The sequence below is a fragment of the Prosopis cineraria genome, unplaced genomic scaffold, assembly GCF_029017545.1.
Source record: "Prosopis cineraria cultivar Desert tree isolate PC_DT_omini unplaced genomic scaffold, ASM2901754v1 PC6, whole genome shotgun sequence".
NCBI lineage: Eukaryota > Viridiplantae > Streptophyta > Magnoliopsida > Fabales > Fabaceae > Prosopis > Prosopis cineraria.
This window is the reverse complement of record NW_026555337.1, coordinates 40409229-40436424: the sequence shown is the minus strand read 5'-3', so window position 1 is coordinate 40436424 and position 27196 is coordinate 40409229. Positions and strand designations below refer to the sequence as shown.

The following is a 27196-nucleotide window of genomic DNA, read 5'->3' as shown; positions in this document are numbered from 1 at the left end:
TTCATGATATAATTGTCGACAAGTTTTTATAACAATTTAGTCATTTTCTACATGAAATATCTTCCCAAAAAGTAACTTATTCCATTTCCCTTCCCCTTACAACTCGTCATTTTAGCTTATTGATGGCTTTAAAACACAAACTACTCACTAGAAGAACTTTTACATTAATAAACAAAAATAAAAAGAAATTACATACACCAACCCCCCAATATATTCTATTTATACCTTCCCCCCAAAAGTAAAATACAATCCTAAACCCAAAACTAAAGGGGAAAAAAAATCACACCGAAGGACTCAGATCCTAAAAAATTAAAGTTAAATGATCTTAAAATGTATAATTATTTTCAAGTGCCAAAAGTTATTATTAAGTTTCAAGAAAGTCACTATTAAATTTCAGAAAATTTATCACTAATTTTTTTTTTGAAATTGTGACTTCTCTAAAATTCAGTAATACATTCTTAAATATAAGTCCCATTAAATTTGATACATAACTCTGATTCTTGAAAATAATTATAATTTTTAAGATCTTTTAAACTAATTTTTTTAAAAAATCTAGGTCCTTCGATATAATTTTTTTTTTTCAAAATAAAATCCTACTTTGGGTTTATTCAGTTAAGGAGAATTCAAATTGTCATGGATATCAGCAGGAGGAATGAAATGATCCATGGAGAGCCCTGGGACGTTGAACATAACATCATCAATGGTCCAGATCTCTTCCATTCTGGTTCTGCTATGCTGCATCGACATCTCACCGAATCGGAACACTGTGGCGATGGATCGCCCTCGGTGAGCGATCAAGATTCCGTCAACGTCTCTGTAGTCGCCGATGGTGCTACCTATGGTGGTCTCCCAATACACTGTATCATTATCCTCCGGGGTTTGAATCCTTGTGAGGTGAGAGTCCTCCAATATACAAGAAGCCCACTCTTTTGACAAAAATACCCATATAATATGTGCCTTAATACCTCTGCGGCCCCCTCGCTTCGTTCAATCACAGCCGCACGATCAGCGGATACTTTTAAGACAAAGCAATCAACGTCTCCGATTCTATTTTCGCCCAAGCATTGTGCATTGGCGAACAAGCTGGCTGCGCCTTTGGATCCAATCCCTGTGATAAGAAAATTACTATCAGTTAAGATCAATTTTGTAGGCAATTAAATATCCTTAACAAAAGGTTATTACGTAAATAAATTTCACTATTCATATATTCTGTCTTATCTATGAGATCCATTTTGGAAGTTTTTATTTAGTTCATAAGAGCCTTTTAGAAAATATATGAAGCATTTATTTATTTTTTTTAACATGTCATTCATAATTATAACCCTTTCTTTCTTCCTTAAAAGAAATACTCTCTTCAACCTTGATATATATTTTGATATATATATATATATATATTATTTTAAATTATCTGACACATTAAAAGAAGAAGAGTTAAAAGTTGGTTACATTCTTACATTTGTGAACAAATCAAGAGTTTCCAACCTTCCCTATATTAAATATATTCAACTAAAATTTTTCATATTAAATATTTAAACATTCCTGTTAATCACTGTGTAAAACTATCTAAAATTTTAAACAATCATGTTAAAAATTGGCATATAAAACTATCTTAAATTTTAATATCCATCCTCCCTAATTCAAATTCGGTTTATGTATGAAAAAATGGCACATCTTAATTGAAGAAGCAAATAAACCAATGTCATATGTGAAGAAAATAAAGAATTAATGTTTTAAAATATATTGTAAAATGGCTAATATATAGTTAGGATAGAAAATGTGTTAAGGATGTGACTAATATAAACAGCCAAACGATGAAAGTATACATGAATTTAAAGTGGAAGTTAAAAATTTTAATAAAGCATACTTTTTAAATATTATGTTTTTTTTACCAAATTTTAAAAAAATTAACATAACCAATATACTCGTTTTGTGCCATAATCTATTATTTTTTAAAAGTCTTACCTAATCCAAAATATCAAAATTTGATATTTCATTAATTATTTTTTAACTATACTCTTATTATATTTATTACTTTTTTAAACAATGATATATAGAAATTTCAATTATTATTATTAAAATACTTATATATAATATCTAATGAGAGTATAATTGAAGAGAAGAAAATTTTGAAAACACCTAATTTTATATAAATAATTATCAATGGCCTATACCATAATCTAAAGAGAATATTTTTAGGCTAAAATATACATTTGATCATCTAACTTTATATAATATTTTAGTTTAATATTTTAATTTTATAAAGTATTTTTTCAATCTTCTAACCCTAACATAGCTTCTAAATCATTATTCTTTGTGCCAGTAATTATTATTTTAAAAAAATAAATTTAATATATTAACATTTGACAATATTTTGTTAATAGTTAAAAGTTCAATGTAAAAATTTTTTATTGATGAATTAATAATGTTAAGATTAAAAGATTGAAAAGATATCTTAAAAAATTAAAACATGAAAATAAAACTTTGTAAATGTTAAGGGAGTAGAAGTACTTAATTTTAGAGTTGATAATTTGAACCAAGTTAAATAAATCAGCTCAAACTCACTTGAAAAAAATTAAGGTCAGGCTTAGTTGTATAAGATTTTTTTAAAAAAGATATAATACTTTAAACTCAATTTAAATAAACTTAATCTCTAGAATTGCTAGCTTTATATGCATATAGAGTTGGTAGTACAAGATAAATCTAACTCAAACTCATCTAAAAAGGTTATGATTAAATTTTATTATATGGACTTTTTTTTAAAGAATAAAATTCTTTAAATTCAATTTAAATAAGCGAACTTGAAATGAGTGTAGTTCGAATGAACGTGATAGACCCAACTTCTCTCCATTTTTTTCTCTCTCCACTTCCTCTCCACTTTTTATCTCAACTATCAGATTCATTTTTGAACGGTTGAGATTTGATGTTTCATAAAATTATTATTATATTTATTTTTTTATAAAATTTTAGATTTTAATAATAATTTTATGAAACATCAAATTTTAACCGTTCAAAAATAAATCTAACGGTTGAGATGGCAAGTGAAGAGGAAGTGAAGAGAGAAAAAAATAGGAAAAAGCTAGTTCGAACGTGATTCATTTAAATTACCAACTCCATTTATTTTTTACTTATAAAATAGGGATGAATAATGGAAGAGGGAGGGAAAGGTAAGGGAATGGGGGAAAAAAAAAAAGAAAAAGCAAAAGCAAAAGCAAAAAAGTTGGGGGTGGGGAGAATAACAAACATGAGGCGGCGGAAATCCCGAGAGGGAGGATGAAGGAAGCAGTAAGAGGGGTGACGTCAGCAGGAGAGTGACGTGGAACGGAAGTGTCGTAAAAAGCCCTGGTTGGTGACTCTGTGAATGTTGGGCAAAGAAAAGGACACTCCGCCATCATTTCTGTCACACCCCAATCAGACATTTCTTTCCTTGCAATTTCATTCTTTGTTGTTGTCCTTTCTCTGTCTTTGTTTGGTACAACGTGTCTTAAATTTGAAACCCCTTCCCCTTCTTTCACCCTCTAACTAACCATGCTCTTTTGTTTTTCTCTCTCTTCATTGCACACTACCCCATTAATTTTTGGGAGTATTAAATTTGGTAAAAAAATTATCTGACGCAAAATTTATTTGTGGATAAAGATTAATGCAAAATAAATTATTGTTAAAAAAATATAAACTTATTTTTTAAAAAATAAAATTTGTTCTTAGCCGTGAATAAGCTTTTTATCATGTTTTTGAATGTGATTTTCATTATTTTACTCAACATTCATTATCATTTAAATCTTATTCACTGGTACCAAGTATTAGCAACCCTTTTTTTCACTTAAAACGACACAATTCAATTTGTTCATAAATTTTAGACTGTTTGACTATTCACTATGAGTAGATTTAATTTGACGATAGGAAGAGAAAATGGAATTAGCTTTTTTTTTTTTGAATTTACAGGTTTAAGATTTTAGATTAAAATATGATAGATACCATATCCATTTACATATCTACACAGTTCCACACACTAAATTTGTCGTGTGGTTAAAAATTGTCAGGCACTTCCCTCTAAGAAGTTAAACATGGGTCCCCTTCTATATTATTAGATAATCGATAAAAATATGGTATTAACTTTTAATTTTCCTGGTCTATCTTGAGAATTTTTTCTAAATAAGTTAGATTTTTCCCCTTACATTCATATATTAATTTAATATTTTTTTTCAGGGGAAAAAATGAATATATGTTGTATAATATCCACATCTTATTATTATATTCATTATTTAGGGATCCATACTAAAGTTTTAAACTTTGTCAAGCATTATTAATTAGTTTGTGCCTAAATAAACACTGCCCAATCGAAACAAATAGTTAAATTAAATAAAATAATCAAGAAAGGTACGGAGGTTCAGAATATTATTTGTGAAGATAGAAGACAGAGATACCTGAATGATACGACGGAGGGGCCGTTGGGGGCCTTTGGCGGCGTGGGTGCCGAGCCAAGGCGTGTGGCGCCAGGCGATCTTGCCGTTGCTGCCGGCGATGACCTTGTGGCCGGCGACGACGAGCTCTAGGGACCACATTCCGGGGAGCATCTGCCAGAGAACGAAGCAGCCGTTGTCGCTGCTCCTGTTTCCGATGCACTTGACGTTCTTGCCGGAGGAGATCTCCGTCTCGCAGCATATCATCTTGACGGCGCCGCTGGCGTACATGTTCCTCGTCTCCTTCTGCTGCTTCAGGCAACCCGTCGCCGCCAAGTACTGCTGGATTATATACTTGGCTATCGATGTTTCCTGTTTCAGTTTGTTTCAATTTTAATTACTTGCTAATACATACATACTTACATATGTGTGCATGTGTGGCTGAGTTATCAATCAGTGATACCCACATTTCAATAGTGTCGTCATCATGTATTCCGATTACTGTGTGCATTATTGTTGAATCGCTCATCACTATCTATGTCCGTATATTATCCAGCACTACAGATTTTATCATATATATTATTTTTTAAATGACGAAAACAAATAGTTTTATAATCTTACTAAAGGAAATCGGCTGTATGAATTAAATCACATTATTATACTCTATTAACCACCAAATCTTTAGATATAATATTAACAGGAAAATCTTTGAAAAATATTATTATTTTTTTAAATATCTAAATTTTATTTTTATTTTCAAAGATATTGTAATTCTATTTTTTATCCCAATGCTTTGCTTTAATTATTCTCTTAAAAAATTTATACACATTCCTCTGAAAAAATTACATTGCAGACATTTTACCGAAAATTTGCTGAAATTATGCACAAATTTATACAGAAATTCAGAAAATGATTGTCTAATTTTTTAGTTATTTTAATTTTTGTATGGTGTATTCTCCTAATAAAGGAAATTTTATTTGAGGCATGATTGGACTTTAAATGTGGACACTTCTTGTAGCGGTAATTCAATTCTTGATTCACTATGTTGTGAAGGAGTGCCCTTTTCACTACACTCAATTACCTTTAGTTATAATTTATTGTAATTTAATCCAAAAATAAAAAGTATTCATTCATATATTTCAATTTCATTGTTCAAGCATATTAGGGAGTGCCCAAAGTAAAAAGAAGAAAAGACCTGAATAGGGGCGTATTTTTAAATCTGTAATGTAGTGCTTGGTAGAGAGGGGGGGATTAAAGAAAAAAGACAGGAGAAGAGAAGGAAAACTTACAAAAGGGGCATCTTTGATGCGATTAATGGTGTGAGTAGGATCATGGGCTAAGGGAATAGGAGACAAGGGACAACCTAAGACACCAAGAATGAGCCTTAAATCTTGTGTCTTGGCTTGGATTGTGCCATAGAAAGAGTTTGCCAAGTTTCCAGAAGGCGATATCTTCTGGGCTCTGAACCATTCTCTTATCACCTCCCATGACCTCTCTTTCTTGCCTCCTTCTTCTTGCATCTCAGGGTCTGGTCCTTCCATTAATGGCGTCAATGGCTGCGGAGCCCAACTCTGCCTCCACCTTCCCTTCGAACCCATACTTCACTGCTTCTCTGCTATATATTTGAAACCAGCTGACAGAAGAAGAAGAAGAAGAAGAAGAAGAAGAAGAAGAAGAAACTTCTGGTATATGAAACCAGAAAGAAGAAGAAGAGGGTATCAGAGTGGAGATGATGGAGGGAGGAGGAGTATAAAAAAGGAGAGACAAAAGGGACAGATGATCTGTAGAGAGAGAGAGAGAGAGGGGATTAAAGCAATGATAGTACATGCTCTCGTAGTGATTAACAACAAAACAAACTCGCATGTTGGGCTGTCGATTTGCTTTATTCGCTCTCACTCGCTTGCTTTGGGACGAGAGCTTTGTCGTTATTTCTCTTTTATTCTCTCTTGAGCCCCACCCTTTTGATCTCTTACCATCACTCTCCACTTTCTCCACAAAATTACGCTTCTTTTTTGGCTTTCAAATTTATACTTCATCGTCGTATATTCTTTTTATTTAAGTATCTGAGTGTGTCGGTTACATTATACGGGATCTAAACAATAAATCCTAGTATTTTTTGTGTATATTTCATGTTTGTCTGTTTTGTTTTGATTAATCATGTTCATGTACTCAATATTGCTGATCCTATTAGTAATGCGACTTACTTTAGCCTAATTTATATTTTAGTTCTATTTATAGAATAAAGAGAGAGGGTTTTTAGTCCCATTGGCATCTCTTTGATTTTTGTCTATCTTTACTCTTTTATCCCTATTAGAATAATAGAAAAATTAAATACTGAAGTATTTTATTTTAAAGTATATATAATTAACATGGATAAAATTGAAAATTTATTAGCTTTTTAGACAAAGTTAATAAAATTTAAATTTTTTTTGTTCCAATAAAACAATTTAAGGGTGATGTCACTACTCCAAAAAAAGCTTTTCATCATGTCGAGTTTTTAGAGCATTTCATGTCCCTATCATAGTAAATATAGATTTGGACGACATATAAAGTTAATATATCCACGTTACTTTTATAAGACACGCCCTTTTCTTAAAAGCAATGTGGTTTCACATTTTTTGTTTACAAAAAGCAACATGGTTTCTCCTAAAACAAGATATTAAATAATTTAAATTTAAATATCTTCCATTTTAATTTTATCATTCTAGCTAGCTATGAATTTCACAGACCAAAAAAATAAAATAAAAGAAAAATAAAATCATATTAAAATTGATGAAGCAACCAAAGATAATGGAGAAGGCTCAAGTAGAGGTCAAAAATATCTACAAAAAAAAAAGATTTGTGGGTAAAAGTGACACTAACCAACTATTGCTCGCTTAGGGGAAAGAGGAGGAGAAGCCGTGGATCTCGGTTATGGGTCTCGAAGTTGTCCATCGAATGGGGCAAAGAGGAGGATGAGAGGATAAGAGAGAGATGTATGTCAAATGCTCACCGTTGAATGCTGGCCTTAAGTCTCGAATTAGTCTACCGGTCATCGATGTCGATGCTGTAGGTCTTGATCCAGTAAGAAAGAGAAGAGAGAGTTCTTGTGTGGAGTAGAGGAAAGATCTGCAGTGGGGAGGAGAAGAAAAATGTGTTGCCATTGAAGGAAAAGAAGGAGAAGAGTTGGGTTTCAAAACACAGAATGATGGAGCAAGGGAGGAGCTCGATCTGATTTAAAAAAAGCTTACTAAAATCCACGTCGCTTTTTTAGAAAGCGACATGAAAAATATCTAAAAATTAATAATTTATTTTTAACTTTGCTTTTTTAAAAAAGTGATGTGGATAATTTATTTACATTGCTTTTTAGGTAAGTGATGTGAAAAAGTCCATAAATTAATAATTTAAAATAACTTATTTTCTACAATTCACTTTGCTTTTTTAAAAAACCGATGTGGATTAAGCAATATTGATGATCTCACATATTCAACACTTATTTATAAAATTACCATCACTTTTATTTTTTTGTCATTTTTACAAAAGTGATGTAAATTGAGAGACATAAAATATATATTTTGTAGTATTACTTATGAATAAGACATAAACAAATAGTCAATCTTAATGACGTGACTTCTAAAACATGGATTATTTTTAATTTGCACAAACATTACACATATATATGGTTTGCGATATTTTGATGGTTTGTGATGAGCTGTTTTTTTTTTTATTTTTTATAGATAATAAAATATACTATGCTTTATTTGTTTTGAAGAAGGACATGGAAAGGGTCAATGAAGAATGTGGAACATATTATCTTGAATTATGTTAAGAGAGGTAGCAAGTGATCAAGAAAGCACTTAATGAAATTATTGAACGTAGCCTTTTTGTGAACAATATATTTATAGATTTGATTGTTGAAATAATATAATGATATCACGCAATTCATATAGCTAATCTCATTTAATGAAAATGAGGCTTGTTATTGTTGTATTTGCAATTTTATAAGACTAAGGCAAATGTTAACAAAATGGGAGGTTTGTATATGAACATAATGGAATGAATAATTATTCGTATATACTTTGTTTAAATATAAATAGCCGAACTTGTTTGTTAAGTAAGTTGACGTAGTTATTGTTAATTGTAAAGTGCCTCATTACCAGCCTTAAATTCTCTATTGGTTCTTCAAGATAATCCAAATTAAATATGAAAACGCATGATGTCATGATCTTAAGTTTCACCAAACTAGATACAATTGCCAGCTTATAATCAATAAATTGTTTAAATTCAAATATTAATTAATTGTGATTGTGTTGTCAAACTCATAAGTAGCGTTACTATATGAATAACATAACTTAACTGAAAATAATAGTAATATGATTGTCAACTGAAGATGGATGAAAATCATGATTAATTCACTTTTCTTAAAAGACATATTCCATTATGGAAAAGAGAACCATGCGTTTCACCTTTTTTTTTTTTTTGCCACTGCAATCCACAACATGCAAGCTAGCTATCCTCGTATAGTTCGTAATTAAATAGTATAATACACATTGTCTTAATGTTTTAATCTTGTTCATCTTCCTTTTATCGAAATATCTCTAATTGCCTCTACTTCTTGCCATTCTCATTTTCAATGAGCCTAACTAAAAAAATTAAGTGAAAATCTATGTTTAAATATAGCAACATCTATAAATTATTTCAAAAAATCAATAACAATTAATGAATATAATAAATATTGCGAGCGTGCGTGATTTAATTTATAAAGATAGAATAAAATAGTAAACTAAAAAGAAAGATGGAGCATGATTTACACAAACAATCACGTGGCTAAAGATGAAGCTTTTTGAGATGTGGAGATGATGGATCATTAGTTTAAATCAAACAAATCGGGGGAGAGTATAAATTAAATCTAGGGCATAGAGTGCACCTGCAGTGATGGATCCTATCCCAAAGGAATATATAGGACAAATCTGCATATCTTCTTTTAAGATAAAAAAAAAAATAATGTACTATAATGTATTGATCTCATCCAATGTCGCTTGGATATTTTTTTTTGAATCTTTTCTCAAATCCCAACCAATATTGTCCTTTGCATCATCATTACACCACTACCTTCCCTTCATCTTGGGTATTCCTCATTCATTTTTTGGATCTTTCAAATAATAATGATATTAATAATATTCTTTTATCGATTTAAAATATAAGCATTTTTTATATTAATCTTAGTTTAAAATATAAGCAATTTAGTCTATAAAAAAAATTTCTCCATTTTACTTCTTATATTTTTGATTTAAATATTTATATAAATATATCTCTTAATCATTATAGCGTGCATTGATAATTGAAATTAAAAATAAAAAAAATAATGTATATTTATTTATGAGAATGGGGACTTTATTAGTATGTGAATTTTTTTTTTCAAAAATTGCTTCTATTTTGGACTTGGAGTGAGTACTGCTACTGCTGCTGCTGCTGCTACTACTACTGCTATTACTGCTATTGCTGCTGCTACTATTGCTGCTGCTACTGCTACTCCTACTGTTACTGCTGCTGCTACTGCTACTACTGCTGCTGCTGCTACTACTGCTCTTACTACCACCACCACCACCACCACCACCACCACTGCTGTTGCTGCTGCTACTGCTGCTACTACTGCTGCTACTACTATTGCTGCCGTTGCTACTACTGCTGCGACTACTGCCACCACCACCACCACCACCACCACTGCTGCTGCTGCTATTTCTACTACTGCTACTGCTATTACAACTGCTACTACTGCTGCTGCTGCTACGACCACCACTACACTACCACCACTACTACCACCACCACTACTAATACTACCACCACCACTACTACTACCACCACCACCACTACTACCACTACCACTACTACCACTACTACTCCTGCTACTGCTGCTCCTACCACCACCACCACCACTACCACCACCACCACTACTATCACTACTACCACCACCACTACCACTACTACCACTACTGCTACTGCTACTACTACTGCTGCTACTACTACTGCTGCTACTACTACTCCTCCCCTCCAATTCTATGTGATTCTTTTAATTAATTTTCAAAATTTAAGAAAAATGATTAAGGTAATTATGTATAATAAATACTCCCTCAGTTAAAAATGTTAAGACATTTTAGTATTTGGATGTATAATTAATGTATTTTTTTTCAAAAGTGTTCATGATAAATAAATTATTTTATATTTATTTTAAAGTGAAACACCTTATTAAATAAGGATAAATATGAAAATATAGTGTTAGTTTTAAGATAGTTAACTATTTTATTGAGAGTGAGATTCGATCAAAAATTTCTTACATTTTTTGAATGAAGGGAATAATCAATAATTAGTGCCATTCTTTAAAATTTACTCCTACCATTGATTTAATGAGTCATCTTAATTAAAGATTTTTTAATATATTTAAATTTGACCATTACTAAAGAGAATTTTGTAAAAACAATTCATGCAATATATAAAATGTATACCGCCATTCAAAAATATAATGTATTTTTCAAAAATTATTTATATGTTAAAAAATATAAGGCATTTTGGATCTTTCAGGGTACAATTAGTGAGGTTTTTTCAAATAAAAAATACTATTAATTAGGAATGTAGTTAGTAAGGTTTTCCATAATTAAAACACATTATCAAATAGGAGTATTTATAAAGAGTATGTAATTTTAAAGACAATTAACTAACTCATTAAAAATGTTATTCGGTTAAAAATGTAACATAGGAGGGAGTATGAATTTTTAAGTGTAAAGCATGGTTGTTAAACTCTTGAGTTAACTTTCTAAATTTAATGTTTTTATGTTTTTGGCTCACAAAATTGTGTCAACTCACTCATAAACTCAAATTAGATAAAAATTTGATTAAATTTATGAGTTGTCACACATGTAGTAGGTGATAGGGCATGAGATGGTAGATGACATGGAGGTTGATGAGGCATGAGATTGTTGATAACATGTCACAAGTTGATAATATATGACAAGTGACATGGCATTACTATTTTTAAATCTAGGCATATTTAGCGAGGGATTAGTGAGGGACTAATCCCTTGCTAAAGTTATCGAATTTTGAATAGTATTAGCGAGAAATTCAGTCCTTCACTAAAATTAACAAGGAACTGAATCCCTTGCTAATTTTTGGCTAAATTTAACGAGCCTTTTTTTAGTTATAAATTTATTGAGGTATAAAATTCCTTGCTAAAAATAATTTAGCTAGAAAAAATGGCATTTAGGGAGGGATTTGTCTCTCGCTAAATTCTATTTTTCTAGTAGTGAATTCATAAATTCAAACTAGATATAAACTTAGTTAAACTTGTTAAACTCAATTTTTATCGAGATGAGCAAATTAAGTGTGTACCATGTAACACTTGATTAAGTGAAGTGATAGGACATGGTTCAAAGAAAAAAAAACTTAAAAAGCAAAAACTAATATTAATAAAAAAATACCAAAAATAAGTTGTTCTATTTTAAAATTTCTATATTTTCTATGATAATCTATCAATATGATTTAATTTCAATTACTTATATTTGAAATATATTTAAACTAAATTATGGTTATGTTTTATATTTTTATTATTTAATAATATATTTTAATAGCTGTTTATTGATAGAAACAAATTTTTATGAGTTTACAATCTAAATTTGCAATCCAAGTTTACATTATTGTTAAGAGTTTACTTAAACTTACGAGACCTTGTACAAAGGATCAAAGTAAATTACTTGAAAGGGTTGTATATATAAAATCGGAGGGCATATTTTTTGTTAATACAATGTTTTACCTAAATTAAGAATCATCCAATAATCAAAGACTTGCAAAGGTATACTCCCTCCAGCAAAAAATGTAAGGCATTTTTTGAGAAATTGAATACTAAAAAATGTAAGGTATTTTTAATCTTTCAAGGTATAATTATTGCCTTTTTTTCAAAAGTGTCCCTATTAATGATGACTTTTTATTTATTGTAGGGTGTTTAATAGGAATAAATATGAAAAGATAAGGTTATTTTAAAAGTAGATAATTATTTTATTGAGGGTAAAATTTGTTTAATAACGGAGGAAGTATTCTTTGCTACTAGTTTCCTATTCTATTTTCTTTCGATAAAACTAGTTTCCTTACCTAACCAATAGGGTAAATTGTTAACTGATGCATGGCTCGCAATTTTTAATTATAAATTGCATATCGATAACCAAGATTTTAATTTATTTTTCACCCTATTTTTATTTGTCCATTATGTTGCAAATTGGATTTTTATATTTATGTATACGTACATCCAAAAAGAGAGTGATATGCTGGATAAAAAAAATGTAACTGTGTTCCACAACATATTTTATATATATATATATATATATATATATCAATGATTTGAATTATATTTATCTCAGTGATATGCTATAAGTATAACGTTGTGCATGTGGGAAATACGGTCTGTTTTGTATGCATGTAAATGTAATAATTTTCCCAAAAAAGAACAGTAAATATATTTCAATATGCATGTATTACGTTTTTTTTGGTCAAAAGAATGCAGGTATTATGTTAGTTACAAGCGTAAAAGCGAGCGTGGAAATTCAATAAAAAAAAATTACATATCATCCTAATTAATTTTGGCCTTGTGTTTCTCCAACCTTTTTTTTTTTTGTCAATGTTTCTACAACGTTAACAAATCATTAATATTGACCCCATCCGTTTGTAATCTGTCGACGACTGTCACTTAATCAGTTTGAGTTGACTCATCTACAACATCTTGTCTTATTGGGAATATTAAGAAGAATGTCACAGTAACAATAGAGACCAAGACCGATTAGGTGGCCGAATGTAAATTTTTCTTTTCGTCATTTTTAAAAAAATAAGTAAGTGGGACGTAATAAAGCAGCGAAGTGTGAAGGAGATCTTGAACGCTAAGAAGTCTTCTTGGCAAAAAAAGAAAGATGAAGAGTGTCTTTCATTTGGTTGAAGAATCTACATCCATAACTACATCCAACTTGTATCCTTTCTTTTTCATTTTTGTTCACAAATCCACATCCCCCAAGTCTCTACCTATATTCATTACTCCTATGTATACCTAACATTAAACTAGAGTCTGAGGAATAAATTATATTCACTTTCTATAAATTTATATATTACTTATATACTCCCTCAGCTGAGACAATTTTTTAGAGGTTGCATGTTAAAGAATGCAATGTATTTTTAGTCTTTTAAAGAATAATTATTATTTTTTTTAAAAAAAAAATCCTTATTGAATAAACCATTCTATATTTTTTAGGGTGAGGCACCCAATTAAATAGGGGTAAATATAAAAAAGTAAGGTTAGTTTGAAGACAATTAATTACTTTATTGAGATGTGAGATTTGATTAAAAATACCTTATATTTTTTAACGGAGGAAGTATATTGTTAAGAATGAAGAGCAACAATGGCTTGAAAATGAGGGAGAGAACAAGTGGGCAAAAGTAGCAAAAGGACATCATATCTTAACTCAAGACCTTAAGACTCAAGTTTAATTTATAGTTCTTCTCTTTTAATATATATTAGTTATTAAATACAACTTTATTCGATATGTTAGACTCTTGTATCGGCTTTTATTCTACTCATAATTGGACAGCTTACTAATCTCCTCTTCAAGTGTGAGTTCACAAACTCTTTCATATTGAAGATGTCACAAATATCAAGTCCTTTTTTCCACAATCTCAAGGCTAGCTCAATTTTCTATATATATATATATATATATATAATTGATATTGATCATACATATTAAAAATTTCAATTATATATGTGCACTAACCTCCATTGGTTAATTCGTCCATATTTTTATCACGTGGAGAGACCTATCCTTAATCAGGCTTGGATCTCAATAATTCATTTTTGGCGAAGATATATATATATATATATATATCCCAAAGGCTTACAAGAGTTCTAACATTAGTAGAAGGTTTCAAATTTAATTATATTTTTGTAAGATATGAGTTATATTAATTTCATTAACGAACCTTTATCATACGTGTGTAATTTTTTTAATTTTCGATTAAGATTCAATTTTACCTTTATACTTATTTTCAAGAAGTACAAAGGTAAAATTAATCATGTACTCTTAAGTGAAGCCAATTTTTTCCTAAATTATTTTTTGAAGAGCAAAATTACCCATTATCTAGTAATTTAATTTGGCATGAAGCCCAACAAACTTTACAAAATGGAATCCAACCCTAAAGAAGATAATAGATCTGAACTAACAAGAAGCAAATACTCCAATCCCCAGGCTTAGATCCCATTTCCCAAAAAAATTAAATACATATATACTCAAGAGTTTAATCTTGTAAATTAATTATTGATCAAGCATTGTGGTGTTAGTGGACATACGTGGAGTCATTGTTTGACCATGGTAACCTTTTCAGTGACAAAAGAGTTGAAATAATTGAATTATCTAAACTCTTTTTTTGTGTATTTGGATAGTTGTGCGATAGATATTAAGGTTAATACCTTGGTTTTGTATAAATATAGCATAAATATGAAATGATTATGGTTTAGAAATTATGTGAAATGGAATGGAAAGTTATGTTTTTAATGTTGTGGTTTTGAAGGCTAAATTCTATTTTTAAGTATAAGTATTTGCAAAACTCTATGGTTTAAGTGAAAGTGATCTTTTAGTGGAAATTATATGTTATCACGATGTATTGAATCATTGAGCATATGTTGGCATGATCATTGTGAGAGGGTGGGAGTTCACCTTAATGTGGTGTTGGGAATATTGTTTGAAAATTCATATGGTACACTGGCATTATGGAGGCCTCAGTGAACGGTTTTATATTGTTTGGAAGTCCTAGTGCTATGTGGGATAGATTAGGCATCAATACTTCTAGTATTCGTGGACAGGGAGAACCTGTGTTTCATAGTGGGTGAAGGCACTCTTAGCCGGGGCTGACTCTTACTATTGGTGAGCTTGGGCCAGTCCAGTCATACTGACTTAGTGTTATTGAGTTGTCAACCCATAGATTCGGTCGAAAGATATAAGGAGGGTATAAGGTGGCGTGTCGATCATGCATATCATTTTATAACTATATATATATATATATATATATATGTAACTTATTATGTGTTTTAAATGCCACTTCACATACGCACTATCTATTCTCACACATGAGTAGTTTGATTAGACTATTTGGTTATTGAGTCCTCAACTCACCTAATGGTTACATATTTCAAGTGAAGGCTTTGATAGAGGTAAAGAGAAAGAAAGTGTGATTGAATATCAAGAGGACTAGCTAGTGTTTGTAATGAATGATATATGCATATGCCAACTTAGGATCATTAAGTCATTGTGTTGTCACTTGCATGAACTCGTGTAATTGTGGATATCTTGACTTGAAAAATTGCATTTGTGATGTAATGGCTACGAGAGGTCGAGATACTAGTGCAAGTATTATTTTATGTTGATTTATGTGTTGATTTGGCCATTTGGACTCAATATGTTTCTTGATTTGAAGCTGAGTTGTGACAATAGAGTCTAGGTTTTGATTGTATATTTCCCCTTATAAGACCATCTATAAGCACTCAGCAAGCTCCCTTCTTTAGGTGGCATCATCTACCAGTGGAGGCTCCAGCTCCTAATTCACATTAGCTTCATTAGATTTGCCTAAGATGGCATCAGGTCCAACAAGACACATTCGTTAAAACTTCTCAAGCTCGAGGTTGATGTGCTATGCTGGGTATGATTTTAATAAGATCATCTCTGGCTAGTCATTTGATTGGTTTGAGAAGTGTATTGGTCTAATATTACCTACTAACGTGGGTTATTAGAATTCCCTTATTGATCCTCTCTTACACAATATTTCTAAACGACCAAGACAAGTTAATGGAATGGTTACAGGAAGGTTATTGAGTAGTTATTTCCCTTTATGGGATTTATATTAAATTGGGGTTTAAATAGTCAATTTGTATTTGCAATGTTTGTTGTTATGGTTTGATTGCATAAACAAGTTAGTTGTAGTCCATTTATGTTGGGTCAAGTTTTTCCATAGTTATTGGCACTTAATTTGTAAGCTTGGGAACCTTGGTTATTGTTTTGGAAAGAAAAAATACCATTTTGGGGTTTAGTGTTCAACTTTCAATTGGTTTAGTGTTTGGGTGCATGACTGGTGCCAATAGCTAGGTGACTCTAGGAGCTATGTGTGGATGCTTGAATTGTTCAAATCAACTGTCAAAGAGCTTTTTGGCATGCTTTGGAGGTTGGCATGGAGTGTTATCGTGACAACTATCTACTGTCATGATAGCAGATGGGTGCTGTGGCACATTGCCAGGTGTGTCGTGATGCGAGACACAAAAAGGAAACACATTCCTTCTGTGTTGTCTACTATAGTAGGGTACGACCTACACCATAGACACTATACTAGATTTGGAATTTTCTAAATTATTTCTTTCGCATTTCTTATGATTGTTATGGGTTCTTATGCTTCTATTATCTTGTGTAATTTATTTTTTAACTATGGTTTGAGCTTAAACATTTTTTAAAAAGGGTTTTCTTAGAATTCTAATTTCTTAAACCTTTTTATAACTCTTGTGTTATGATAACCATTTTAAGAGATTTAATTATTTTTGGTTATCATAACATTGTTTCGTGTTTGGTGTTCTGTGTACTTAGTAATGTTGGGTATGACGTTATATGTGGCTAGGGAGATCTAAATATTCGATTGTGCTTTCAGTCCTAGTTTTAGGTTTGAAATGAAGATAGGTCACTTAAGTATCAAAAGGAGGAGAAAAACTTGAAGGGATGTCTCTATGACACATACTATAAAGTGTAGCACGTCCCCTGTGGAGCATAAATGACTACTGAAGTAGGAGGACCTCTCTGTGCCATGCAACATGGCACACAACCCTTTTCTGCAGAATGTAGTTGCGAACAGACAAAAAATAGAATGAGAGAAAAGGGAGAAAACGAAGAGCAAGCAAGAAGCTTTGCTAAGGTTCATATTTCTAAGGTAACTATCTTATACTCCATTCTTTCCTCTCTCTTTCATTTTAATGGAGATTAGAGGTTAGGTTTGAATTGGGATGATGATTTTTGATCCATATAGGTTATGAGTCTGAACTCATTGACTCAAATGAAGTTAATGAGAGTTGTTTGAAGTATTTAAACATAGAGATTTTAGGTTTTGACACTTCTAATTGGTAAATGTCATTAATGTCCAAAAATGGACATTAAATGCAAAATTATAAAGGTGGTTGCGGCATTAATAGCAATATTGGTAGTTAATGAAGTTAAATAATGCTAATGAGAGTTTATAAACCTAATGGATAAGTCCAAAGGTAAAAATTAAGGATGTTGAGTGTTATAAAAGTAAAAGTATAAGAGTGAAAATGAGTGTTTGACATTGTTGATTAAGTTTAGAATTGGTTAATTGTAGATTGAGCATTTGGGCTTTAGATAGGCTTGGGAAATCAAGCTTGGAAGCTAAAATATTAAAGGGCAAATCTTTGAGCTCTTAAAGATTTGAGGTAATCAGGAGAACCCTAACCTAGGTAGTTGTTTATTAATTGCATTATAATATGAAATGTGTGTTTTGACATGTAAAATTGTGATTTGCATATGAGCACACATGTTTTGAACTTGTAATAGTATATTTGCTTAATTTGAAATAAAGATATAAAAGTGATTTTGAAATAAATTACAAATTGCAATATGGTATGGAAATGAGTAGTTGATGATTGTTGTGATAAACTTGACTTGTGAATTAGTATAATGAGATGAAGTTGACTATGTTGAGATTGAGAATGATAGATAATTGCGATATATGTGAAAATGAGATTTGATGCTTACTCAGGTAGTGCATGATCGTGAGCCTAATATGTTGATTTCTTAAAATAAAATTATATAAAATGAGTGGGCATCATGCATTACATGATCAGTTAGTCAGAGTTCGCCTATGGAGAGGGGTAGTTAAAATCCATATGGTATTTTTCGCTACCTTCTAATGCATGAGGGTGTAGCCTTATACTATAGTTTGTCGAGAAACTAAAACCTAGCTATCTCCGTCAATTTATAAAGAAGGTTAGCCTAGGGTATATGACACCTTAGAGATTTGAGAGTGGGAAAAGTCATGGTCTGAGAGTGGGTCATGTGATCTTTGGCTGGGTCATACCTCACAATTGGTGAACTTAGGTAGTCCAATCACATGGACAGAGCTCTATTCAATATATAGCCCATAATTTCAGTTGGAGAAAATAAGGAGGGTATAAAGATGTTATGATCATGCATATATGATTATATGACATGTCCCATAGTTGTTAAAGTATGGCAAGTCATGTTAATATATCGAGTCATTGTCATATATCTGTATGTCTTGTGGCAATGTATCTTGTGATTGAAATGAAAATAACTGAATTGAGAAATGATAATTTGTGCTTTATGTGTTAATGCGTGATTTAAAAAAATCAATTTTAAACTCATGTTTATTCAATTAATATACAACTGTATAGGATAGATGTAACACACTAAATTTTTTTTAAAATAATTTAACTCAACCATAGTTGGGTTACAGCCACCCAACATATTTTTTATATCAATAATTTCAATATAAAATATTTTATAATTGGCTTCAACTCACACAATATAACATTTCAGATAAATTTTTACCTCTCACATGCCATTAGGCTAAATCACATTGGTCCATCCTTATACTCCCAACAAGTAAACTAAATCACATTTGTCCATCCTTATACTCCCAACAAGTAAAATAAGCAATTTAGTCAATTTTCAACACAAGTCAGTTATTTGGCCTTATAATCATGCCATTTTAACCAATTCAGAGTAAACCAAATATTAAAATTACAGTCACCCAAAGTATACCAAAAATAGAAATAGTTTGAAAGGCATGATTACATTTATATATTCATATAATTGTCAATAAACAAAAAGCCCTAATATTGGCAATATAACACATTATAAATCATAAATCAAATACCCAAAAGAGACAGTGGACCTATGCCACTAAGCCTCTGGGACTCCTCCACGTGTCACTCGTGGCTCTTCTCCTGAAAATTGTTAACCACATAATGAGACTTAAAAGTCCCAGTAACCAAAGCCAATTTATGATAGTGTATACAAACAGTTAAGTGTGTGCTTATTAAGTGAGAATTAAAAATAATATAATTCTAACAAATATAAGAAATATTACAATACACACAAACAACCATCCTTATATCCCCCCATTAACCTCGAACCGTAATCCTCACTCGGTGCTAAATTACCCGGCCAAAGGTAGATTAGCCCGAGCCCTTACAAGTCACCTATTGAGCTCCAATAGGGGCGTATCACGTGGCACATAAACACAACAACAATAGCAAGTCTCCCAACATCTCCCACAATAATCAAACAAATTCATAATAATATTGCACAATATACAATATTATAAAAATTTATAATTTTCTCAATAATCACCCAATTAACATGAAGTAACACTAATCACAAATTAAAAGTATAGTTACCTCGTGGTTTTTTCAATAAATTATTCCTTACAAATTTCTCTCCCACCACAATCTTCACTAATAATACAATCTACAAATAACATATTATTTATAAATATTAGTTTCAATTTTTGAAACTAATAAAATAATTCTAATAATAGAATTAAAAATATCATAATTCCTAATCTCAATCTTAATACAAATCTAGAGTCAATACTATTAAGTAAAATTTTTAACTCCTCTCTTAGTCATCAATAAATATTAATAATTTAAAAATCAACTTCTAAACTAATTTCTATTATTAAAATTTTTTTTATTTTATAAATTCGCACCTAAAATACCCAAAAATTAAAAATTGAGTCTCTAGCTTAGAATCATAATCCTATAGCCATAATAATTCATTTCTCATCCCAAATAATCATCTAAACCTCAATAAATCAACATATATTTTCAGATCTAGTTTAGAATTTGATCCATAAGCCACAAATTCAAAGATCATCAATAAATTTATACTCTAGAACATTTATTATACTATTAACAACCTCATAAATCATATTTATTCAACATAGATTCATCCCTCTTCCAGATCCTAAATTTTCTACCACCACAAAAATCAGAAACCAAAGAGGAAGGATGATTAAGAAAATTTTTTAAAACACTTACTTAGTCTTGAAAAACTTGAAATCACACCCTAAATATCTTATTAAAAACTCAGATCTCCCGCACCGGCGACTCACGCTCACTCTGCCTCAGCTCACGCACGAAGGAAAGAATGAAAAAACAAAGAAAACAGGTGAGTTTTTATAAAAATTCAGTGGGTCTCACATTTTTTTTATTATTTCTTCTTTCCTCTCTCTCCCTTTTTTTATTATTATTATATACATAATCATTGCACCGAAAGCCGCTCACGTTTTCTTCTTTCTTTCCTTCCTCTTTCTCATACCTTTTCTTCCTTTTTTTTAATAATAATAATAATTTAATATTTTTTAATTAATTAATTAATTAATTTTTTATTATTTTAATTTAGAATTATATCCTAAGTTAGATTTAATAATCATCTCCTACTAATTTGTTTACCTCTAAATATTTTTTAAAATTTCTATTAACCTAAATTAATTATTAAAATTTAAATTGGGATGTTACAATTCTCCCCTCCTTTTAAAAATTTTGTCCTCAAAATTTGAAGTTAATAACTATTAACTACTTACTTAATCAAAAAGATGAGGATAATCACGTCGCATATTGTCCTTGGTCTCCCACGTAGCATCACCTAAAGTCGTGCCCTTCCAAATTACTTTAACTAATCTAATGGTCTTGTTTCTTAATTGCTTGTCCTTGTAATCCACAATCTCTTCTGGTTCAGCTTTGAAGGTCAAATTCTCCCTGAGTTCAATCTCCTCGGGTTCAATTATATGGGAAGGATTTGGTTGATACTTCTTCAGTTGCGACATATGGAATACATTGTGTATACCAGCAATTTGGGGTGGTAATGCTACTTGGTACACTACTGGTCCAACTCGTTTTAAGATCTCAAAAGGCCCCTAAACCTTGGTGTCAACTTCTTAGCCTTAATAGCTCTTCCAACACTAGTTACCGGAGAGATTTTCAAAAATACATGGTCACCTACTTCAAACTCAAGCGGTCTTCTCCTATTATCTGCATAACTCTTTTGTCTACTTTGAGCTGTGAGTAATTTTTGCTTGATTAAAGCAATCTTTTGGGTAGTCTCATCAACAATGTCCGGCCCATACAATGCCTTATAAGGTGCTATCTGAATGCTAGCATGAAAACTATTATTGTAGGCAAATTCAGCTAATGGCAAGTGACTATCCCAATTACCTTTAAGCTCAATGGCACAAGCCCTCAACATATCTTCAAGAGTCTGTATGGTTCGTTCTGTCTGACCATCGGTATGGGGGTGGTAAGCGATGCTAAAACTCAAACGAGTACCCATGGCTTCCTGTAATGACTTCCAAAAGTTTAATGTGAACCTCAAATCACGATCAGATACAATATTTATCGGCACTCCATGCAATCTCACCACTTCTCTTATGCAGATTTTAGTTAATTTTTTAAGAGAATACGTGATATTGGTAGCAAGAAAATGAGCTGATTTGGTGAGTCGATCTACGATTACCCATATAGTATCATGACCAGAAGATGTTCTAGGAAATCCTGTAATGAAGTCCATAGAAATGCTGTCCCATTTTCACTTTGGAATATCAAGAGACTGTAGCATTCCAACTGGTTTTTGATGCTCAATTTTGACTTTCTGACAAGTCAAACAACGAGTTACATGTTCAGTTACATCTCTCTTCATCCTTGGCCACCACCAACCACGTCTTAAGTCATGATACATTTTAGTTGCTCCTGGGTGAATGGTATATCTACTCTGATGAGCCTCCTCAAGTAGGATATTTTCCAATCGAGCATCATTAGGCACACACACTCTACCTTTATATCTTACGACATCATCATCGGTCACATCAAAATGTTCAGCCTTTCCAGCCCCAATCTTTACCCTAATCTTATTTAAATGATCTTCCTTCTGTTGCGCAATTTTAATTTCTTCCTAAAAATTATCCTCAAATTCAGTAATGTATAGAGCAGCCAAATAATTCTCGACTACTTCTACATTTACTGCATGGAAACTACTCCATAATTCATATTCTCTGACCATCATGTGAGCAGTATGTACAAGTTTCCTGCTCAGAGTGTCGGCGACTACGTTAGCTTTCCCTGGATGATACTTCAACTCAAAGTCATAATCCTTCAAAAACTCAATCCATCTATGCTGTCTCATGTTGAGTTCCTTTTGATCAAACAAATATTTTAAACTTTTATGATCACTGAAGACTTCAAAGGAAGAACCATAAAGATAGTGCCTCCAAATCTTCAAGGCAAACACCACAGCAGCAAGCTCCAAGTCATAAGTAGGGTAATTTCCTTATGAGGCCTCAACTATTGAGAGGCATAAGCTACTACTCGATCCTCCTGCATCAATACACAACCTAAACCTTTCTTAGAAGCATCAGTATACAAGGTATAAGGAGTAGTTGGAACAGGTAAGGTGAGCACCGGTGTAGTGGTCAACCTCTTTTTTAGCTCCTGGAAGGCAACTTCACATTCGTTCGTCTAAATAAATAGAGCATTTTTCCTGGTCAACTTAGTCAAGGGCATTGTAATTTGTGAAAAACCCTTAATGAAGCGACGATAGTAGTCTGCAAGACCTAAGAAACTCCTAATTTCTGTCACACTTTGAGGTTGTTCCCATTTCATCACTACATCTATCTTACTAGGGTCCACCGCTGCCCCTTCTTCTGAAACAACATGGCCTAAGAATTTAACTTCTTTAAGCCAAAAATCACATTTGCTCAGCTTGGCATAGAGCTTGTGCTCTCTTAATATCTCCAAAATAATTTTAAGATGTCTAGCATGGTCCACCTTATCCTGAGAATAAATAAGTATGTCATCAATAAAGATAACAATAAATTTATCAAGATAAGGCCTGAAGATTCGATTCATATAATCCATGAAGACAACTGGGGCATTTGTTAACCCGAACGGCATCACCAGGAACTCATAGTGCCCATATCTAGTCCTAAAAGCAGTTTTAAGGATATCCTCTGCTCTAACCCTCAGTTAATGATACCCTGATCTTAGATCAATCTTAGAAAATACCGCTGAATTGACTAATTGGTCTAATAAATCATCAATTCGAGGTAAGGGGTACTTGTTCTTGATGGTTACCTTATTCAATTGTCTATAATCAATACACAATCTAAGGCTTCCATCTTTCTTTTTCACAAACAGTACCGGTGACCCCCATGGCGATACATTCGGTCTGATAAACCCCTTCTCTAACAACTCTTCAATTTGTCTCTTCAACTCAGCTAACTCCGATGGAGACATCCTATAGGGTGCCTTAAAAATAGGCCCCGTACTAGGTACGAGCTCAATCGAGAACTCAACCTCTCGTTCTGGAGGCAAACTAATCACTTCAGTAGGAAAGATGTTAGGGAATTCTCTCACTACTAGAATCTGATCTACACCTTCTTCAATCTCTGCCTTGATTGAGAAGAAAACTATAAAAGCTTGACAGCCCTTTTTTTATACATTATTCTACTTGAGCGGCAGACAACAACATAGGACTTTGGGACTCTACAGGGGTTACAGTAAGAGCTGAGAGTGACACACTCTTTTTCTAACAATTAAGTACAGCTCCATTTGCAGACAACCAATCTATCCTCGCAATAATATCAATCCCAGACAAAGACAAACAAATGAGGTCTATGGTGGTCTTTCGACCCACATACTCAACCTCTACATTTAGACATGCCTTAGCAGTCCTTACAGTCAAACCAGCAGGAGTAGAAATCTTCACATCAAAAGGTAAGGTACACACAGGCAATTTACATCTTTTCATACATTCATCAGGCACAAAGGAGTGTGTAGCACCCGAATCAAATAAAGCATAAACATCATTATCAAGGATTCGGATTATACCTCGGATAGCATTAAGATTGTTAGTAGCCTCCGGCCCAGAGAGGGCATACACTCGTGCTGGCACTTTAGGTCTTTGATCATTACCCCTATTCTAATTTTGATAGTAGAATCGAGCAATATGACCAGGCTTCTGGCAGATGTAACAAACCCAACAATCACCAGAATGAAACTTTCCACACTTACTGCATGCTTGATTACTAGCAGCACCAGAAGTAGGAGTAGAGGTTGCTGGGCTTCTATAGGACCCCTGACTCCCACTCTGATTCCCTCTGTAGCTCTGGCCCTTATGGTAGTGGCCCTTCTTCTTTTGATTTCCAAAGCCTCCAAAAACTTGGCTGTTCCTCTTCCCTACTCCACCAATGGGTCTAGGGTGGATAGGGGACTTCCCATGAGATTCTTTCCTCTTCTCTCTATCAGCTTCTAATCTAGCTTCTCTCTTCCTCTGGGAGACTATTCGAAGCTTATTGCACATTTCACTAAATGTTTTGATCTCAAAAGGGGCTAACTGTTCCCTTAGATCAGGCCTCGCCTTCTCTAGCAATCGTTCAGCCATCCACTTTGTATCTTCATGTTTCTGAAGGTAAGTTGAGTATTTAGATAATTCTGAGAATTGTTCAATAAATTTATCCTCATCTAGATCACCCTGGCGGAATGCATGAAACTCAGCCTCCTTTTCTGCTCTCAGTGCAGTAGGAAAATAATTCTCGAACAATATGGCTTTAAAATCTTCCCAAGTAAGAGAGGAATCATCCTTCGGTCCTGATATTTCCCACCACTTCTTAGCACTCTTCTGTAGTAGGAATATTGCCAGTTGCACCTTCTGATTAGAAGTGCACACAACCATATGAAAAATACTCTCCAATTGATCTATCCATTCTTCAACCACCACTGACTTAAGATTTCCATCGAACGTAGGGGGATTAAACTTACGAAAAGTACTCCAGATCTTTGTGATCGTGGATGTTTGTTGCTTAGAGTGGATACTCACATTCTTCGAACTAGTCTCATGGTGAGAATAGGAAGGTGAATCTTCATCTGCAGATTGGCTCACATTGTATAACTTGGTATGGCTTCCTTCTTGTTGGCCATTTCCCTCTCGGTTGGCATTCTCCTTATATTGTCTTAAAGTGGCCAACTCTTCTTCTTGCCTCTTCATGTGGTCATTAAGATTCTGTAGTAGATCCATCATTTGCCTCATGGTTGGCTCACCCTGCCTTGGTTGTGGCTATATGGGCTCGCCCTGCCCCATTTGTTGCTGTGTGGGCTCTGATTATGGCAGTAAAGGTATGTCATTTCCTATTGGCTCTATAGAATCACTAGTAATTTCGCCACCTCTTCTAGTTTTGGACACCATCTCTCCCCTCCTAAAGGATGGAAGTCACATAATTAAGTCAACACTAATCTCAAGACAAGAAAAATAATGGAGAAGCATTATGATTTAATAATGTATATTGCCAATAAACTAGGTTAATGTATAACAATTTCATAATTTATAAGAATTTAAAACATGTAGCTCTGATACCAAGATTTATAACACACCAAAATTTTTTTTTAAATAATTTAACTCAACCATAGTTGGGTTACAACCACCCAACACATTTTTTATATCAATAATTTCAATATAAAATATTTTATAATTGGCTTCAACTCACACAATATAACATTTCAAATAAATTTTTACCTCCCACATGCCATTAGGCTAAATTACATTGGTCCATCCTTATACTCCCAACAAGTAAAATAAGTAATTTAGTCAATTTTCAACACAAGTCAGTTATTTGGCCTTATAATCATGCCATTTTAACCAATTCAGAGTAAACCAAATATTAAAATTACAGTCACCTAAAGTATATCAAAAATAGAAATAGTTTGAAAGGCATGATTACATTTATATATTCATATAATTGTCAATAAATAAAAAGCCCTAATATTGGCAATATAACACATTATAAATCATAAATCAAATACCCAAAAGAGACAGTGGACCTATGCCACTAAGCCTCTGGGACTCCTCCACGTGTCACTCATGGCTCTTCTCCTGAAAATTGTTAACCACATAATGAGACTTAAAAGTCCCAGTAACCAAAGCCAATTTATGATAGTGTATACAAACAGTTAAGTGTGTGCTTATTAAGTGAGAATTAAAAATAATATAATTCTAACAAATATAAGAAATATTACAATACACACAAACAACCATCCTTATATCCCCCCATTAACCTCGAACCGTAATCCTCACTCGGTGCTAAATTACCCAGCCAAAGGTAGATTAGCCCGAGCCCTTACAAGCCACTTATTGAGCTCCAATAGGGGCGTACCACGTGGCACATAAATACAACAACAATAACAAGTCTCCCAACAGCTCCCACAATAATCAAACAAATTCATAATAATATTGCACAATATACAATATTACAAAAATTCATAATTTTCTTAATAATCACCCAATTAACATGAAGTAACACTAACCACAAATTAAAAGCATGGTTACCTCGTGGCTTTTTCAATAAATTATTCCTTACAAATTTCTCTCCCACCACAATCTTCACCAATAATACAATCTACAAATAACATATTATTTATAAATATTAGTTTCAATTTTTGAAACTAATAAAATAATTCTAATAATAGAATTAAAAATATAACATAATTCCTAATCTCAATTTTAATACAAATCTAGAGTCAATACTATTAAGTAAAATTTTTAACTCCTCTCTTAGTCATCAATAAACATTAATAATTTAAAAATCAACTTCTAAACTAATTTCTATTATTAAAATTTTTTTATTTTATAAATTCGCACCTAAAATACCCAAAAATTAAAAATTGAGTCTCTAGCTTA

General features: G+C 32.2%; 1 protein-coding gene and 1 pseudogene across 1 annotated transcript; both read right to left on the bottom strand.

Annotated features, from left to right (window-relative positions):
• On the bottom strand, window positions 1-6256 carry LOC129312739 (uncharacterized; annotated as a pseudogene).
• Window positions 6257-9807: 3551 nt separating this feature from the next.
• Window positions 9808-21802, bottom strand: LOC129314169 (cell wall integrity and stress response component 1-like). The gene is made up of 3 exons (XM_054957534.1): window positions 21688-21802; window positions 10236-10433; window positions 9808-10175 (listed from the first exon to the last, which is right to left on the bottom strand). Exons 1-3 carry the CDS (start codon window positions 21800-21802, stop codon window positions 9808-9810), a joined length of 681 nt encoding a protein of 226 aa, XP_054813509.1.
• Window positions 21803-27196: the final 5394 nt, after the last annotated feature.

Coding starts and splice junctions, on each gene's coding strand:
- LOC129314169 (XM_054957534.1), bottom strand. CDS start 21,802: ATGGGTACTCGTTTGAGTTTTAGCATCGCTTACCACCCCCATACCGAT. Junction 10,434..21,687: donor TTGTGCCATTGAGCTTAAAG/GTAATTGGGATA, acceptor AGAATCACATAG/AATTGGAGGGGAGGAGTAGT. Junction 10,176..10,235: donor TGGTAGTAGTGGTGGTGGTG/GTAGTAGTAGTG, acceptor GTGGTAGTGTAG/TGGTGGTCGTAGCAGCAGCA.